This window comes from Falco punctatus (assembly GCF_963210335.1).
Source record: "Falco punctatus genome assembly, chromosome: Z".
Classification (NCBI taxonomy): Eukaryota; Metazoa; Chordata; class Aves; order Falconiformes; family Falconidae; genus Falco; species Falco punctatus.
Window position 1 is genome coordinate 3,835,323 of NC_137586.1, and position 18,680 is coordinate 3,854,002.

The 18,680-nt window shown below is 39.4% G+C and overlaps 1 protein-coding gene across 2 annotated transcripts in view; it reads left to right on the forward strand.

Annotated features, from left to right (window-relative positions):
* Positions 1 to 18,680, forward strand: part of SMAD2 (SMAD family member 2) — a 52,616-nt gene that overhangs the window by 8,525 nt on the left and 25,411 nt on the right. For both annotated transcript variants that reach the window (XM_080371625.1, XM_080371624.1), the window contains exon 2: positions 3,073 to 3,365. In XM_080371625.1, coding sequence (XP_080227751.1) covers positions 3,130 to 3,365 — 236 coding nt within the window. In that variant the 5' untranslated portion in view covers positions 3,073 to 3,129. The remainder of the gene's footprint in view (positions 1 to 3,072; positions 3,366 to 18,680) is intronic.

Sequence of the window (18,680 nt, forward strand, 5' to 3'; positions counted from 1 at the left end):
ATAAAAGCTTTGAGAATATTTATAGAGCCTCGAAGAATAGGCAATTTACCTTGGTAAATGAGACCCTACTGAAGTGTGTTGTATAAGGCAAAGAATTAAAGGAGTATGCTGGGGCATTGAAAGGTGTCAAATTTGAAGCTAAAGAACAGGAAATACGTGTATGATGTGTTAGTGAGCTCCAGGAGAATTGGCGTGTGGATAAGTGATGGTAGTTGTACTTGGTTGCCTACATCTGTCAGCATTGAATGTAGTGTTCAGATATTACACCATCAATTGCTAGTGTTTAAAATATGATCTTTGAAGCAAAAGAGGCTATCTTCTTTGATTTGGTTGTCTTGAATTTCTTGTGTATGCCTCTGAAGCATTTAATGCTGGCCTTGCTCAAAAGCTGAAGTCTTTTCATAAAGCTCAGTGACTGCCATTCCCTCTTTCAGAAATCAAGTGTGAGAATTTCTTAGAACAGCAGAGGCCTTGCAAGCCTCCTGTTTCATCTCTGGAGCTAACTCAGTCTACTGTATTAGGGGTCTAATGTGTTTCACTCTCAGGTCTGCAGACAGTTCAGAACATGTGGAAAGGGGAGTGTAAGACTGCTTGATTTGGCTTTGCTGCCAAAATAAATGATCTAAATTAAAGTACGTGCCCAGGTTGCATTTCCAGCGCTGCAGTCAACACTAACACCACTGTTGAAGGCTGGGGCTGGAGTCCTGACTCCGCACTCCTGTAACCCAGCTGACATCTGCCTGAGTACTGAGCAGTACCATGTGTGAGCTGCTGCAACTTCTTAGCCTGAAAGAGAACTTGGCAAAAAAAAGTCCAGCTTGATTTTTACTTGGTTATCTAGCTGCAGTGTTTGTGGAAAGGTATTAGCACAGGTGCCGAGGCGCTAGTGGTGCCACAGGAAAGAAAGGAAGGAGACCTGGGCTTCCTGTGGCAGGAAGCTGTTGCAATGGCTTGGCTCCCTATGAAACTGTACCCTGAGTGTCCTGGTCAGGGTTTAATTTGAAAATGTTGGATATTGAGTTTATTTTTCTTGTGTTTGCTGCAGCCAGGGCTCCAGTATGATGCTTTTGCAGTCTGCAAAACTTGTGGTCTGAAATATTTGGGACAATTCTGTAATAATTTAACATTATTGAAAGAATAAAAGTTCTTTTCATATTGTCATCTTATGTGAAAATGAATGTTTTGACTTTTTACCAGGGCCTCTACTGATAGGATAAGGAGCAATGGTTTTAAACTGAGAGTAGATTTACATTGTATATAAGGAGGAAACTTTCTATGATGATGGAGGTAAGGCGCTGGAACAGGTTGCCCAGAGAAGCTCTGGATGCCCCATCATTACAGGTGTTCAAAGCCAGGTTGGGTGGGGCTTTGAGCAACCTTGTCTGGTGGAAGGTGTCTCTGCCCACGGCAGGGGGCTGGAACTAGATGATCTTTAAGGTCCCTTCTAACCCAAACCATTCTCTGATTCTCTAATTTAGGATAGATTAGTTTGAATGACTTGCATAAAGTTACAGTGTTAATCTTGAGTCCCTGTTAACTGCAGCCTCTGTCTCCTTGATCACAGAAAACTGTAGTTGCTTTGGTCTTATTTTTGAGTGCTCTCAGAAGTTGTTTTATGGGCATATAATGTAGTTGAAACAAATGTCATTCCAACTGAATCTTCTGTTTTGTGGAAGTTGAAAAGTTATGATTTAAAGTTACCTGTAGAATGTAATGTACCATTTGATGACTTGTTGTTCCTCTGTGAAACTGCAAAGACATGGAAAGGCATAAATTAGCCCTGAATACTGTAGCCTGAAGTATCCCAAATCAACTATGCTGTTTTGCAGATGGAAAGTTTCAGTAAGATGAAGTTGGTGTATTTTGGATAGAAGTGAGGATGTACAGGATGGAGAGGCATGTAAACTGCCTTGAAAGCTCAAATAGAGTAGCCTGAAGGTAGTGTTAACTCTTAGCTAAAACAAGGTCTTTTTGGCTGACTGAATCAAGTTACACAGCTTGGAAATATGGCAACTTTCTGTACTTCAGATATCCAGTTGCTGCCTCAAAATAAGGCTGCTTTTGACTTCAATGCCATACTTCTATCCATATGACCTTTATGTCCTCAAGCAATTTCTAACAGCTGTCTGCCTGAAATAAGATGGTTGATTTGGGGCCTATGTTTTAATACCTAAAACAAGCCTAATAAAAGCTGCAAAAACAAGGTCTTTTTTTCTAAATGGCTATCATTTCTCTTTTAAATGATTTGAAGTGTGAATTGCAGTGAATGCTGAAATAGCCCAAATTTCAGCACCCTTCTAATCTTTCATTTTATATAAACATCCTGATCATGTAGTTGATACTGAATTAAAGGCTATCAAAATGAAAACAGACAATTCTACTACTCAGGTGCCTGCAAACTAAGATTTTAAATAGCCCTTAACAAATTTTGAAAGACTTGATTATTTTAAGTACTGCCAGTTGAGAAGACTCGTTATCTGTAGGCTGTTGAACTCTAGATGGAAAGGTGGCAATAATCTTATTATCAAACTTCTGAGTGAATTTCAAATTGGTGTCCCCAGTGGAACAAAAATTGGTAGTTATGTAAAACATGACAAACAAAATGAGAAAAGGCTTCTAAAATGGCTGGCTGTTGAAGACTTCTGTCCAACCATAATGACTAAATGACATTCCAAACACAGTTTTGCTTGCTAAATTAATTTGGAGATGGGCAGAACATACATCTACGTGTATGCAATTTGTCAATCACTTGTGGAAAAATGTAATAAATGATGAAAACAAGCCAGCCTATGTGCAAATCTAAACTCAAAATTCTGTGTTTTCTGGAGTTGACTTTATCCAGGAAGGGCTTAAGGAAAAATTAAATGCCTAATCCAACAGTAGCCTTAGTCTCTGCACTGTTGATGAGTCTGTAGTGAACATGCATTTGAACTTTATCAAACTACTTCTGAATTGTTACTTGGCTTTAGGATGCAGTGCCCTGTGTCATTTGGTAATGAAAGGTCCTAAGCAAGGTATTTGTCTCATGTGAAAACTCAGTGCTAATGTGTCTGTTTTGGTTTGTGTTTTTAGGGATCAGACGGGAATCTCTAATTTATTGCTTGCTGGGTGTTCTGTCTGGTGAAAGTCATGTCATCCATATTGCCATTCACTCCACCAGTTGTGAAGAGACTTCTGGGGTGGAAAAAATCTGCTGGTGGCTCTGGAGGGGCTGGTGGTGGTGAGCAGAATGGTCAGGAGGAAAAGTGGTGTGAAAAAGCAGTGAAAAGCTTGGTCAAGAAGCTAAAGAAAACAGGACAGCTGGATGAGCTTGAGAAGGCAATTACCACTCAGAATTGCAATACAAAATGTGTGACAATACCAAGGTAAGTGCTGTTGTGTTTGAAACTTACAACCACTTAAGAAATGACTAAATGGATATTTAGGCTATCCTGTGAACAAATGACTAAAATCAGTTGCATGCTTTTGATTCTTCAAAAATTCTTTAAAACCTATTTTGGTTTTATATAGTGCTTGTTTATGAGTGAATCGCATGCTTTAAAGTCACAATTTCTAATAATATCCTTACATTTCAATTTTCATTACTACATAGATTCCAATTTGTGTGTATTCTGGTGGTGCCTAGCATAGCTCTTAGCTTGTAGCACTGCCTGTGCTTTTATTTAATAACCCTGTCTAGAATCAGAGGGGCATACTTGAACCTACACTTCCACTTAAAAAAAAAAAAAAAAGATAGTTTTTCCTTGGTCAACACTTCAGTCACTTACTATTTTCAATTGTATCTGGTAGTTTTACTTAGATTGTACAAGCTGCATCAGTTCTCCCTTTTGAAGGGAAGTTTTATCTTTGGAGGCAGGTTGTCTGAAGACCAGTTTATTTATTGTAATTATTATTTGTTACTGGTTAATGAAAGTGTTTTTTATTTAATAACTTTGAGTATTTCTAGAACTGCTCTTCTGCTCCTGATACGTATATACATGTAGGTGAACGACTTGCATTCTACCCTTTTCACTTTCTCAACTTAATTCATAGCAACTGCTGTGCAAGAGGCAAGGGTTGTGTTTGTAAGTATAATGCAGTCTGCTCTTGATTCATGTTGTACAGAAATCCCACAAAGGTGCCTGTGCAAGCCTGTTATGTGTGACATAAGTATCAAATCACTTCACAGGTGTGTGTTTTCTGTAAAAACGTTAAGAGGATCTGGTGGCATAGGAATATTCTGGGCACTTAGCCCCTTGACACTTAAAATAATTTCTACGAGAGAGAAACTGCATCTAGTTTATGACCTTAATTTCTGTATTAGCACATTCATCCCAGCTACTTTTAAACTTTGTATTAATCATAGTGCAAAATAGATTTGACTGGTGTCAGTAATGATTTCCATATATCAAATGTGTTATAGCTGTTACCTGATAATGGTTTTAGCATTCTGTTCTGGATTTGACACAGGTTTTGGGGAAAATCATGATTATGCACAGAATGAATGACTACTTTAATTCTGTTCTTTCTCTTTTCTGTTCACCTTTTGTTTTTAGTGCTTCCCTAGAGCAGTCCCAAAATTCTCTGGGTTTCCCTTCTGCTTTCTTCCTTTTGCCAGCTGGAAAACAACCAGAAATGAAATATTGCAGCTTTCTTGTCTTTGTGTATCAATAGACTAAGATTGGAACTTGACATGAGATGGCTATGTGTTTAGCGAGTATTTAACACGACGAAGACTAAATTCTTAATTGGAAGGAGTTGCATATGACAGAAGCTAAATATGCCGTACAGAGATTCACTTGATATCAAATGTGTATCTAACTTTTAGAGCTCTTTTAAAAGCTCTTAGAGGGACTTCCTAGAGTTCTCCTGCAGGAGTACTGGAGCAATAAATATTGCTATTTCAGAAGAATAGTTGTCTAAATTTAATTTTGTATAAATTTAATGTATGAAGAGACAAACGGTATGCTAATATATCATTGTTTTCTTAGCCTACTTTGAGTATATCCTCCTGCTTGCATGACCTATTGTTTTAAAGTCAACATAGTAAACTCTTTAAAACAGAATACAAAGCTCTGTTGTACTCTGTATAACAACCTCCATGTTGTGAATGGACCAGCAGTTCTTGCTGGGCTGTGAGGTGCTGTTCTCATCTATCTTCCAGTCAACTGTAAAAAGGACTGGACCTTGGTGTTACTTTTCTTCACTACCTTAGGAGTAAGCTGGCAGCTAGAGAGCTTTTCAAGTCATGTTGGCTATTATACAAGATTTAATTTTAAACCAAGAAATGGCTTTGGTATTACAGGGTGAGATCATATCAGGGTTGCCAGCAGTGCTATACAGATTTCTTGAGTTTCATAGTTGGCTTTTAGACTGTTGATATTATTTCACTTTGACAGCAGTAGTCTGGGTTCCCAAGAAAGAACAAATGTCAACTCAGTACTGTAATGACTTGTGGAGATTCTTGTTCTTGGATTTAGTAAGCTAATGAAACTGCTGCTTGAGACCCGCTTTAACGAATGTCTTAAAGATCTGCAGATCAGCAGGGATAAATAACAAAATGCTGAATTTGAAACTTTTTTTCCTTCCTAGTCAGCAGGAAGCTTGAGGTGCTAAGCTGCTGAGATGCAGTTCTGATGTGACAGCTGGGCTGACTTTCCAAATGTTTGTGTTTGTGTGCGTGTGCATGGGTTTTTTAACTACCTTTAGATTTACTTACACTGTTTAACTCAGTGTAGATATTAAGTATGGGATGCTTCTGTTTGCCACTCTTGCATTATTCCCTCAGCAGAAGTTACACTTGTGGTTTTACAAGTTTCTGGTCCCCTTGGAGATTTTCAGAGAGTTTGATTCAGTAGTTTACTATACTTTTTCATCGTTAAAACCTAAAGCAACTGAACACCTTGAGAAAAATAAGCTTTTTCTCAAAACTGAGACCAGCTTGGACAAAAGTTGAATTAAATTGACTTTTCAGAAATCCGTGTATGCTTTGTCATCGGTAGTCGGGCAGCGATTAGCATTGTATTGTTTCTGTGCTTTTCGTCAAGATGCCTATGTACTAAGTGAGGCTGATAGCGTGTGTACTGTGCAAAAGCAGCTCATGGTAATTAACACAACTTCTTACACAGACTAATAGAGGTTCTGAGAAAGCAGAAGCAAACAGATGGAGTGGATGTTGGCATCGCACAGCAGCAGGGGTGCTTAGCTCTTCATAAGTGGGTCAGTAATGTAGAGCAGAGGCTAAATAAGTACAGAGGTCCTTTTGACACTAGCCCTCTAAGTAATTTGTAGTTATCTTGCTGAATCCTCCCAGCAAGCCAGTGGGATCCTAATCGCATAATCCCTGTGTATCCTGAAACATGTTGGCACGTAAGTTCACTTTTCTAAAATATGTAATGAATTTGGTAGAATTAAAGATCTTGTCTTTATGCACTTCCTTGCAGTTTTGAGACAAATGGGGCACAAGAAGTAGTCGGTGAAGAAACAACACGAACTTCCCTTCATACAAGGCGTCTTCTAATGGAAGTTTCTTCCTTATTGGCATGGATTGTGCTGATGAAATAAATACTCTGTAACTAGTGATAGCTAAACTCCAAGCCTTTAACAAACCAAACTGTGCCATGGAGGGAGTAGTCAACTGACATGTTATCTTATTTACAAAGTTTCCAGTGGTGACAGTACAGCCTATTAGAATCCAAAGTAGGGAAACACAAACCACTCCTTTCAGTGTCCCAGGATTTTGATGTGATCAGCTGTGTGTTTTTTCTGTCTTAAAAAGAGCATAGATATACTTCATGCTTCTTTCTTGCACCTTTTAAAAAAGACTTAGCAAAATGCAGTTGCTTTTGTAAAATGCCTGATAATATACAACTAGTTACAGAGTTTAGTTGTGGCAGGTTTGGGGTAATGTTGACCTGAGCTGTTGTAGCTCCTATGTTTTCAAAATTTAAAGAAAAGCTAGGGGAAGGGAAGCAGAACTGCATCCTTCCTGAGCTGTAACTAGATACATCTGTAGTACATGTTGAATTCTGCTTCCATGCCAACATTTGGGTGATGTGTCAACACTGTTAGGTCTTTATCTTATGTGAAGGATGAGTAGTAACAGAGATGACCTGCCTACACAGAATATTCCTTAGGTACAGTGGTAGTCGTCATTTGTTGGATGTTGTAATCTGTTCACTCTTCCACAGAAGTCTCCATCTTGCACTGTACTTTTGCCTACCTGTTGTTGAACCCACAGAGCACTGCTGTGCCTCATTTCCTTGCTGGCAGTTTCCCTGTTCCACTGCTGGCACAGTGCGCGTGATGCAATGCTGAACAGAGGCATATGAAAACACTCAATATATGGGTGCACCTTTTTTTTTTCCTTCCAGTATATGTGGAAGCATAAAGAGATACATGATTCCCGTTGGACTTGTCATCTGTAGCTTTCAATCGGTTTAGCTTTGCTATGGTAGTGACCATATCTTTCATGTGTGCCCTGACAAAGGCTATTTGTAGTTGGGAGTAAGGGGGCAGCTAAAAGAAAGATGTGTCGGTGACAGTATATTTCTGTATTCTCTTCCAGATATTTGTGTACTCATCTCAGTACAGTGTAGGTGTTTAATACAGCATCAAAATGACTTCCGGATTGATACCTTAACAAACTTTCTTCTTGAACAGTTACATTTTTTTGTGGACATTAATAGTAGTAGTTATATTACAGTTACTATGTAAACTTGCTTTTGATACAGTGTGGAGCAGTACTTAACAGGGCTCGGCTTTAATGGGAAGTCCTGAGTTTCTGCAGAGGAGGTGAATTTTTATCACTGTTTTGCATTAGAGGAAACTACAGCGCAAAATAGCGGTGTTGAATGTTGGTGAAAAGTGATCTTGCAGATACTAGCTGAAGTAAGGTTTTAAAACTAACTTCCTTAAATCCCAATCCAGATATTCTTTACTGGGGTGCTAGTACCTTGCGAGTGCTGTAGTCTTTAGCAAATTCCAGCAGTTCCTTCCAGTGCAGAGAGGAGGCTAGTACTCCTGTCAAACCCTTGCTTTAGAGCCTGCTGTGCCATTAGAGCTTTATAAGGTATTATCTGAAAAATGTTTTTTCTTGCTTAACAGTCAATATGTATGTAAAAAGATGTAGTGTAAATGTGCCCTCTTTCCTTCTTGCTTAACATGAGGATAGCATCCCTGTGCTGTTTCCGGATTTTCAGAAGCTTATTTTTGCTTTTTCTGCAGCCTCCCAATTCTGACTTAAGTGAGAGAGATAATGAGAGGGGATCAAATCCTAACATTATTTTTTGAGGCATGTAGCTGATTTGTGGAATTTGTAGTCAACAATTAGATATCTGAAGCACCTCTGGTTTCTGCTTTAAATATGAGATGAATTCTGTATTTTTGTACCATCCAGAGGTAAAGAAGAAAACCCTGCAATGGGTTCCATGGTTTTGGTAATATGGAGGATTTTGAAGGGAGTGTTGGGAATGCAAAGCAGACAGCTGTAAGTGAAGTGGTTGGCTAGCATTGAAATTAGGAGCTACTTATTGACCAACTTTGCTAACAGCAGTGTTTCTTCGAGCTTGTTAGGATGAAGTAGTAATATTTTAAAGCTGTATCTGTTGTGCATCTTTCACTTCAGCCAGTAGTGAAGGTTGGGAACTTTTGAAACTGCTGTCATGGAACCAGTCATACTCTGATTCTCCTGTGGTAACAACGTGCTGATGGTAATTAAGCTTTACATTCAGAATACCTTTCTAATACTTTTTTCCTTAAAGTAAAAATGTGTGGTAGTGCATATTGACTGCTTCTGAAGCCTGTAATGCTTTTGGGTTGTTTGTTTGTTTTTGTGAAGCAAAAATCTATGTATCCAGGAGTTTCTTTTCCATGTGACTTGTGATGACAGAAGCCTAAAAGGCTGCTCCTGATGTTAAAGTGACTAATGCTATTGACACAACTTCTTTTCTTATACTTGCTTACAGTGTCCAGGAAATAAATCCAGTACATCTCATATATATGTGTGTGTATATATATATTTCTGATGTATTCTATGAGGATTCAGCTACTTAAAACTGCAGAATCTGGTGAAAGTTCATCAAGCACATGAAGGCAAGACTATCTGACATGGTCAAAATTCTCTGAAGAAACTATTGATTTCTTTGTTACGCTAGTGTTATTCCTTCACTTAGTTGTTTTGCAGCCCTTTCTTCATTCCCTGCAGTGAGTTAGGATATGGTATGCATAAGATAAGCAACTTAGGCACAGCTTATGGCACACATCAAAATTGTTTTCTGAAGGTTGGCTCTCTGTATTAGTTAGAGCCTCCATACATGGAACTTAGTAGTGCTGATCACAGTGTGTACAAAGGATTTAACAGCAGAAATAAAGTGGGAGCGGGGTGGGAAGACCTGTTTAAAGATGGGACAGCTGGCTTGGAACTGCTGTTTGAGAGCAAACAGGTCTTTTAAAATTATGACACCTTGATGCCTTTTTCGTCTCCTGAGTAAAAAGTAATTTCTAATTTAGGTGTAAAGGGCATGGTTTTTCTTGAATATAATCCATGCTACCAGTTAGCATGTTTTTTTAATTCCTTGGGTGTATTTGTCAGGAAAGTGATCACACAGCTGCATGCAGTAACCTAGTTTTAAGGATGTTTTTGATCACCAGTAGAGCAGAGTTGTCAAGCTAATGCAGCTTCCAGAATTGTTTTCAGTTATTAAGATCTTTCCCCAAAATAGGTTATTTCAGAGGACAGCAATACAGAAATTCCTTTGTTCCTTGTCAAGTTAAAACCATAGAAGATGGGTGGTTTCAACAATTACACTGTGGGGGAAAGGTTCCTCTGGAAACTGTTTTAGGAGAGTTCCCAACATCTGCTGCTAAGCTCTGAGTGAGTTAGCTAACAGGACAGCAGCAGGGAGTTGGATTGGCACAGTAGATCCTAAAATAACACTGCTATCCAGACAGAGGTGAAGTCTGTTTTCCCAGAAACAGAACTTGGCACTGTTAGTACGAGAGCTGGGATAATTCACTATTCGAGTTGGGGATGGGCATTGATTCTTAATCATAGCTCACAAATTGCGAACTGCTATGTGTAAAGGACATCCTCAAACCATGTAGTATATTTGTCTGAATGCATTCACTTAGATGTAAATTGGTTCTATAAATGTTTGAGACCTATAGTTGAACAGCTTAAGCTTTCTGAAATAAGTATAGATACTTAAAACAGTACATCAGAATACACTAAAGCACTGTTTTTATTGCTGAGATTACAGGAAGAGCGTGCTTGTAAATTGTTTGTTGATAAGCTGACTACTTTTTCTCATGACAGGATTACTGAGGATGAAGCAGAGCCCCCTCTGCTTTTCTCTTGTTGGAATTTCAATAAAAGTTATGCTTTAGAACAAAGCCAAAGAGATCCTTCCTGGAAGTGTGGCAAGAGATAGCTGAGAGTTTGCGGAGTGTTGGCCAAAATTAGTTTCAAAATCCCCTGATCCTTGTGATAGCTGGTGCTGTGCAGACATTGAATGTGTTCCACTGGGAAGACATGTCTAGCAGGAAGATGAGATTGCCCTTGCTCTTCTCAGTCCCATAAATACAGTGGGACTTGAATGTTGTATCTACATGCCCTGTAAAAGACTAAAGCAAGTTCTTGGTGTTTAAGTGCATTGTGCCAGGCTCTGGCCTCTGCAGGGCAGTGAGGACAGAATGATGGTGTGCTTTGCAGTGGCTTCCTGTTCTGTGTGACATCTCTTTGTCTTGGTGTTGGCCCTGTGTGTACGTACTCCTCTGACAGCTTGCTGTGTGTTAGTAAATGGTGTTGTGCAGCCTAAATTTCAAGCCTAGGAAACAGACAGTTAGCTTGCTAGGTGAGTGAAGTCCACCTGCACTGCTTGAACATAAAATGTGAGAAGATGGTCCTGCAAGAGGAGCAGTCTGTTGATGAAAGTGGTGAGTGCAAAGCAATTGACTTTAGGGGTGTTTTTATGATATTTTGGAGTGCCTTTTCATGTGTGGAGAGTTTCTTTCAATAACTTCATGATGATAGCTTTCAACTGGTCCATGTTCCATAGTACTGTATTGTGCAGTCTGGGTGAGTGTGTAGAGAGAGAAAAAAAGAGTTCTGTGAGATTGCACTAATTTCCTCGGAGCCTTTCTCCGAGCTGGGGTGGCAGAAGCTGGCACCTGGTTTTCCAAGGCAATCTCCTGCCCAAAGATGAATGGGTCCAGTAGCTCTTAGTTTTCTAAATGTTCAGGATGTTGTGCTTATAGAAAAAAAAGATACTAGCCCTAATTACTTATGTGTAAAGTGACATGTTTGAACACTGGGTTGCAGAGCGCCTTTAGATGCTTGCATGGACACATAATGGGGAAATAAAAAATCATGTCAAGTTTGACTTCAAGTCTCTATGAAACTATTTCTAAATGAGGTCAGCAATCAGTAAGACAGTATTGGTGACATTACTTGCATCTGTTTCAAAGCTACTCTTATGCATTCCTTTAACTACAAACCTATCTTAAAAATTAGTTTAATTAGTGTTTTATCACAAAACTAAACTTAAAAATGAGAACTGGTGGTCACTCTCAAATTTTTCAGTTTCTCTTAAACTGATGAAAGAGAATTAAGTCTGTTCAGACAAACTAATCAAGTAGAAATACCAGCTTGTCTGGCATTAATATTCCTGAATTATATGTATATTTTTAAATGCTTACTTGGGAAAGGAGCTAGATAACTGTACAACCTTTGTTGTGCCTGTCTTCAGAAACTAAATAAATGCCTTTTTGAATCTCAGTGTGTAAGGAGTGCTTCAAGCATTTCTTACTAAAATTGTTTTGCGAACTGGTCAACCCTGTTGTGAGCTCCTGTTTATTGAGAGGAGCCATTGTGGATGGGTGTGTGACAAGAGCGCAGTGAATGGTCAAAGCAGAGTAAGCCAGGAAGTTAAATAATGTCATTCCCTCTTTAGCCCTTCCTAGATCCACACTGTAGCCTAAAGTTTGTTTGCTTTCTCCTATTGGATTCATAGCATCAGTTTATTTGGTATGCAGAGTAGGATGCAGGATTAGTAGGAGCATATGATAATGCATTTTTTTTTTCCTAGTAGCATATTTTCCTTTCAAACTTAGCAGCAAGACTTTATTCCTGGTATCTGTATAAAGAGTAATACATGTGCATCAGTAGGGCGCTGCCCCGACACTGCATATTACAGCAGTTACCTACGCTACAGCAAGGCCCTAAGACATTCTTTAGAAGATGAACTTGAAGACTTAAGTTTTCTAGCCTTCTAATACAGTGTTGATTGAAATGAAGAGTAGTGGTTGTGTTCAAGTGTATTGAGTGAGGTTTTATTAAAAATATTGAAACATAGCTGTTAGCTTGGTTTGTTGCACAGCTGTGGCTGATGTTGAGGACTGAATTGCTGTAACTAAGATTAAACTTTAGTGTAGACGTAGTTCAGTTTACAGCATTTTATAATATTGATGTCATCGTGAAGAAGGAAGTCTTAAGAGTATTCAACAAAGGTACTTAGGGCTGCCAGTTTTAAGCTCCTACAATTCAGGAAGCTGTGTGACTTACCCGCATAATTTGTTACAGAGTTGGTATGCCAAGCAGAAAGTATTGGCATGTTGTTATTTGAGTTGGGTCAACATGTGAAAATGTGAATGTGCCAAGATAATTTGTCAGTAGCAAAATGCTGGATAGCTCAAAGGAGCTTGCCTCTCAAATCAGGAGGAGAAACTGTTGAATTTTGGGAACTATATTATATACAAACTGGAACACTGGATAAGGGCTCAGGGGATGTGCATTCTGGCCTTGGCTCTGCTGCTTTTTCCCAGGTAACCTTACAAGTTTTTAATTTGCTCTCATTTTTCAGCCTGTAGATTTGGCTTAATTTCTGGAAGGCATGTAAATAATGCCACCTCTTTGCCTCACTGGTATAAGCTGTTATTATTTGGTTAGGGAGTGTAAGTTTAAGGCATTGTTCCCATTGGACTATCAGTGATGTGGAAAGCAAATTTGGGGATGATGAGTTGTTGGAATTTATCAAAGTTCTTTATTTTCAAGTTACCGTTCCTTCTCATTAGGACTGCCATAATGGTAAGAAGCAGGAAGAGTCAGAATCAAAAATAAGTGTTAAAGCTTGCCTGATTTTTGTATGCCTTTAATTGTCGGGTTAACAACTGATGCTGGGGCAGCTGAATTTTAAGCAAATGGAAAAAATAGCTACTTGTGATTACTTTAGTGACTTACGTGCTCAGTGGATCCTGGTACAAAGCCCTTAACTAGGAAGAATAATATCTGTATCTGATACCTCATGCTACCATTAAGAAGACATGTTGGTCACTCAAGAAAAATAAGTTGTGTTCTTTATTGTCAGTACTGAGCCCCAAGTTATCTCATAAATAGTACTTGTTTCTCCTGCAATAAAGGAATTGGGGGGTTTAGGCAGCCCAAGTTAATGCTAAACTATTCCCTGGCATACTGTGGTAATTAGTGTCTTTATATCAGATCAGCTCTTAGGTGTGGCAAAGATTCCTCTCCTCATTATATTCTTCTTTTGTAGAAGCCAGCCAATTTTATTTTTCTTGGTTCTGCAACAAAACACCTGAGTGCTGTTTTTACTAGTGTGAATGTTTTATGACAACCAGAGCAATTTTATGGGAAAAACTTCCCAATTGTGTAGCTCAGGTTGTTAGTCTAGGAGGAATTTATAGGGTAAACAACATACTGCAGTTCTTTTACTGCTGCAGCTTTGAACACAAATAGCTAGTTAATGGGCTCCCTACTGATTTAATCTTGCTTGTAATCTACACCTGCTAATTTAATAAAAGTAATTTCCCATGTCTTGTTTACTCCTTGCTTCTGTTCACTTACTCTGACTTGCTTGCAGTGCTGATTGGTGGAAAACTTCTAAAATTTACTGCATACAATGCCGTAGTCTCATCATGAACAGCTTTCATTGGCTTCTGTCATGCTACATTGTTTGAAGCAGACTGGCAGGATACGAGAGAACAATCGGGAGCTGGAGTAAGTTCACATCTCGCTGCATATGCTTCAAAATTGGCAGAAGAACAATGAGATTGGGGAAATCCCCTTGAACAAGTGCTGCACAGTAATCTGACTTCAGCGTCTGTTCAGAAAAGATCCTCCAAATTGTGGCTTTATATTCCAAAATGGACAAATGAGTTTCAGTAGGTTAAGTTTTCATCTGGAGACGTTGCCCATAATTGTAGGTAAAATGACCATTTCTTCAGATACTTGGCTAATCTTTTCTTCGGTATAGGATAGAGAAAAGCCTGATGCAAAAGAAGCAAGCTCTGCATTTTGCTTAAATGCTGAATTTCAAAGTTTATGTTTAGTTGAACTGATGAGTTACATCCCAGAGCAGTTCTTCACTTCCTCTTAGTTTTGTGGGAGGCTTCAAGTCAAGTTCCTCTGTTGATGTTTGAAATAATTTTTAACTTAGACTGTAATTCTGAAATTTGGAACACAAAGAAAGGCTGGTGTCAACTGATGTAAAATCTTGCAGCTTCATGGATGGGAAATTGTTTGAAACAGTGTTTGACTCTCATGTCTTTGGTTGAAAAAGTCTTTTCTCTTTAATAGGCAACTCCAAATGTTAATTTCATGGACTCCTAATGATGTTTTCCAGGAGTGCCTTATGAACCTTGCAGTGTTTGTGTAAACCTGTGTTTTGCAGTGCAACCTTCAACCATCAAAGCTTATTGATACATCTCCTTTTCTGTAGTGTGGGGGGAATTGAATATAAACCTAACAGCCATATCAGGGAAAGAATTCAAGTGTGTCTGTTCTGCTGAGTTCCACAAAAGCTAATAATAATACCTTTTTAGTTCCTTTGTATTTAAATTTTGAGTGTCTGTTGTTCTGCTTGTCCCATGTACCCATCTTGCAGTCTGATGCCTTGTCTAAGCACAGTTAGTAACCAAAAATGAGTGTTTTGTTGTTCCTTACATGTCTCAATGAGATTAATATAGTAGGAGGGCAGAGGGCCTACTGAAGTGATCGTGCCTCTTGCAAGTTGCATTGGTGGCAGCCGTTTTAAAAATGCTGTGATAGCCTCTTCAATGATAGGAAGACATTTTTACTGGAGCCTGGTATCAGCACGTTTGTTCACCATATGGGAACCCTTCGACATTTTGGCCAGTAACCATATTCTAAGAAGGATTTAAGCAGGTATACTTGCAGTGAGAAGCCGCGTAACTGTTTATTGAATGCTAATGTTCCTCAAGCCTTTGAAAATCATCTTTTTGGCTGCAATAGGACAGAGTGAGCAACTGCCACCTCAGCAGAGAGCAGATGGTAGATCAGGGTTGACTTCTGTTAGGTGGATTGCGGAAAGGAAACTGTTGGACCTCCTGGAAAAGTGCTTTGACTGTTAAACAATTGCATGTGAGGCAAGAGTGCTTGTGGGTATTGTCTTTAGATGAGTGTTCTGGGTATGGATCATGGGCAAGATGCTGAAGACTTCAGGACTTGTCCATGATCTTAACATGCCCGTTCTGTCTAGCTCTAGGCAGCAAAGCTCAGGAAATTGATTTTAATTCTTGTTCTAACGGTGTCCCTGCATACTCAGATTTTCTGTCAACAGTATCTAATATGGGGTCCTGTATTCTGTTTTGGGCCCGAGAGCAGAGGCCTGTAGTTAAAACACCTTGGCTATTAAGTTGCCTTCCTGATTTTGCCTTTGCTAAACACATAAGGCAATGTAATATCTCAGCAAACACAAAATTCACTTCAAAAATAGTGCTTTCTTGTATCTGAACAATTAAACTCTTCAAACCTTTTTGTGGCTTCCTTGCTAGCTGTGAATTTTATTTTAATATTTCGCATAAAATCTGGACATCACTCTGTGTGATGGTAATGTCATTGTTTGACTTAGGTTTTGTATTTAATTGTTTAGCAAAATGATGCAACAATCACGGCACAAGGACCATTCAGTTCTCTTCAGCAGTATGTTGCTTGGGAAAGCTTCCTCTATGGCTCAAACCTTAACTTCATTTGAAATATCTTATGGGAAATGCTGCATGCCTTAGTTATATAATACCTTATGTTTCTTTGAATTTTCATATGCCTCATCTTTAGAGATAGTCTCTTGTTTGGGACATGGATCAAGTTCAATGTATTCTTTCACCAGTTTTCTGCTAGGTGTGTGTGGCTTAGGTTGTGGCAGGGGACATTCTGGCTGTAGTGGCTTCCCAGCATAAAGCACTTCATATATCCTGTGTTCATTTGTCTTCCTGGGTTTCTTAAGAAGGGTGTATGGTTCATAGGAAAAGCTGTCCAGAGGCAGCTTCAGTTTGAAATGAGGTATTAAAAGGTCCTGTATGTGGTGTTCTAAGAGTAATCTTTTTGCCAAGTTAGCATTTTCAAGGAATGTGGACAAGATAAATGTCTTGCAAAGCTAATCCCTCCCCCTCACTACCCCAAATACCCAGTAGTTTGAGAAGGTTAATCAAAATGTCACATGTTTTTTCAGCTGTCCATCAGTTGCAAAATAGCCCACTCATGTGGTAGCATCAGCCGCTAACCCATTTGGCAGATGACAGAGTCCTTGAGAAAAATTTTACTTGGCCCTTGGTAGCTAGCTTTTACCTTTTAGCTTGTGTGAAAAGCTTTTACCTCACCTACTGTGACTAATACTGGTTAGAGAGCTCAAGATAAAGGTCATTTTTAAATGTCTGTCTGGTGCTAGTCCTGTGTCCTGGTTTCAGCTGGGATGAGTTAATTTTCTTCTTAGTAGCTAGTACAGTGCTGTGTGTTGGCTGTGATGTGAGAACAATGTTGATAGGACACTGATATTCTTAGTTGTTGCTGGGTGATGTTTATACTAAATCAAGGACTTTTCAGTTCCTTGGGCCCTGCCGACAAGAGGGCTGGGGGAGGCACAGCCAGGACAGGTGACCCGAACCAGCCAAACAGGTATTCCATACCGTGGGATGTCATGCTGGGTGTATAAACTGGGGAAGAAGAAGGAAGGGGGGGACATTTGGCATTATGGTGTTTGTCTTCCCAAGATGCATGATGGAGCCCGGCTTTCCTGGGGATGGCCGAACACCTGCCTGCCCATGGGGAATAGTGAATGAATTCCTTTGCTTTGCTTGTGTGTGCAGCTTTTGCTTTACCTATTAAATTGTTATCTCTAACCCTTGAGTTTTATATTCCTTTCCAACTCTCCTCCCCATCCCTCTGGGTGGGGGGGAGTGAGCAAGTGTCTTCGTGGTGCTTGGTTGCTGGTGGTGCTTGGGTACTGGCCGGGGTTAAACCACGACATCCTGAAATGTGTATGCCAAGCTCTGTTTATGTCTTTTGAAAGTACCATCTTCTAAGAGATTGCTATCTGCTGTTAACAAACTAATTTGTTGTGGATCAGCCGGTATTGTGCTGGAGATGTCTTCCTATAAAGATACTGTGTCCTTTGATACCTCAGATTGTTTTAGGTCTGTTAAGGATGATAGAGAGTTAATCTGTGAAACTGCTTTGGGTGTCATCTTAACTCACTGCATGATATTGCTTACTAATGCAAAACAGAAAAAAGTAACCACGTGGTGTGAAATGAAATTGAGATGAATCTGTTAGGTTCTTCGTTCCTGATGTAACTTGTAAGTGAAAGAAAGGTATTTAACAGCTTGATATTGTTCCCAGTCTGGAAGACCATGCTAGTCATCTGTCTCTTTAGTTGGAGCATTTCAGTGATAATTTAAATATTAGAAATGAATTGCTTGATCAACTGTTCTCATAGGCATGGTGTAATGAGAGTGGAGGACAGATGGTGATTTCTCAGCTAGAATGAGTTGCTGAACATAGTTGCTTCATAGCTGCCTGCTTCATGATGTGGTGCAACATCTCTAGTAGCTACATGGAGCTAATTCTTCTCCTAAATGGATGGTTTTTGACCGTGTGTACCTGGTTATGCTTCCTTTTACTCCAGTAACAGAGTTTTGATCCTGTATTTCTTTCAGGAGGTGGTGGTCCCGTGTTCTCTGGAAAGCTTTTGTCAGAAAGCCTGAAGGCATTTTCCAGTGTGGTGTTCTCAGATGAAATACAGATAACTTGTCTAAGCAAACTAATATTAAAAGATACGTAATGCACATGGTACTTTCAGCTATGGGAGTTTCAAACTTACAAACTTCTATCCCAGTTGAAGTGCTGTATTTATGTTCCTAAAGATACTGTGAGAAGCTGCAATGAAGGTTTTCCAATTGCTGTATTATTTTGGATATAATAACGTCACAAAGGAAAGTAGCATAGGAATTCCAAGTTACCCTTCCAAGAATGCAGTCTTAAAGTACAAACATCCATATCCTCAGAGCTTGTCGGTCCATATAATAATCTGTTTTTCTTTGCGTTTTTTGCATGTTTGTTTCCCCTCCTGCCTGGTTAGTCTCTGAGGAGCTGCTGTTATGAATGCTGGTGTACACTTGACACCCTCACTAGGTGCAGGGCGTCTAGAAGTCACTTGATTGTGTTAGTGGTTTTTGAACATGTGACTAGGGGGCAGTAACCTGTGTTGCGGTTCATCTTATCTCCAGTAAGACTGCTTCAGAGTTTGAGAGATACAGATTGCAGCCGCTGAAGGCTGTGGTATGTTGAGAGTAGAGAACTGTAGGACAAGTTTCCCGTCAAAGCTGTTAGCTCATGATTTCCGGAGGCTGCTTTTGCATCCTCCCTGTCTTCAGTCTCTGAGCGTAAGACT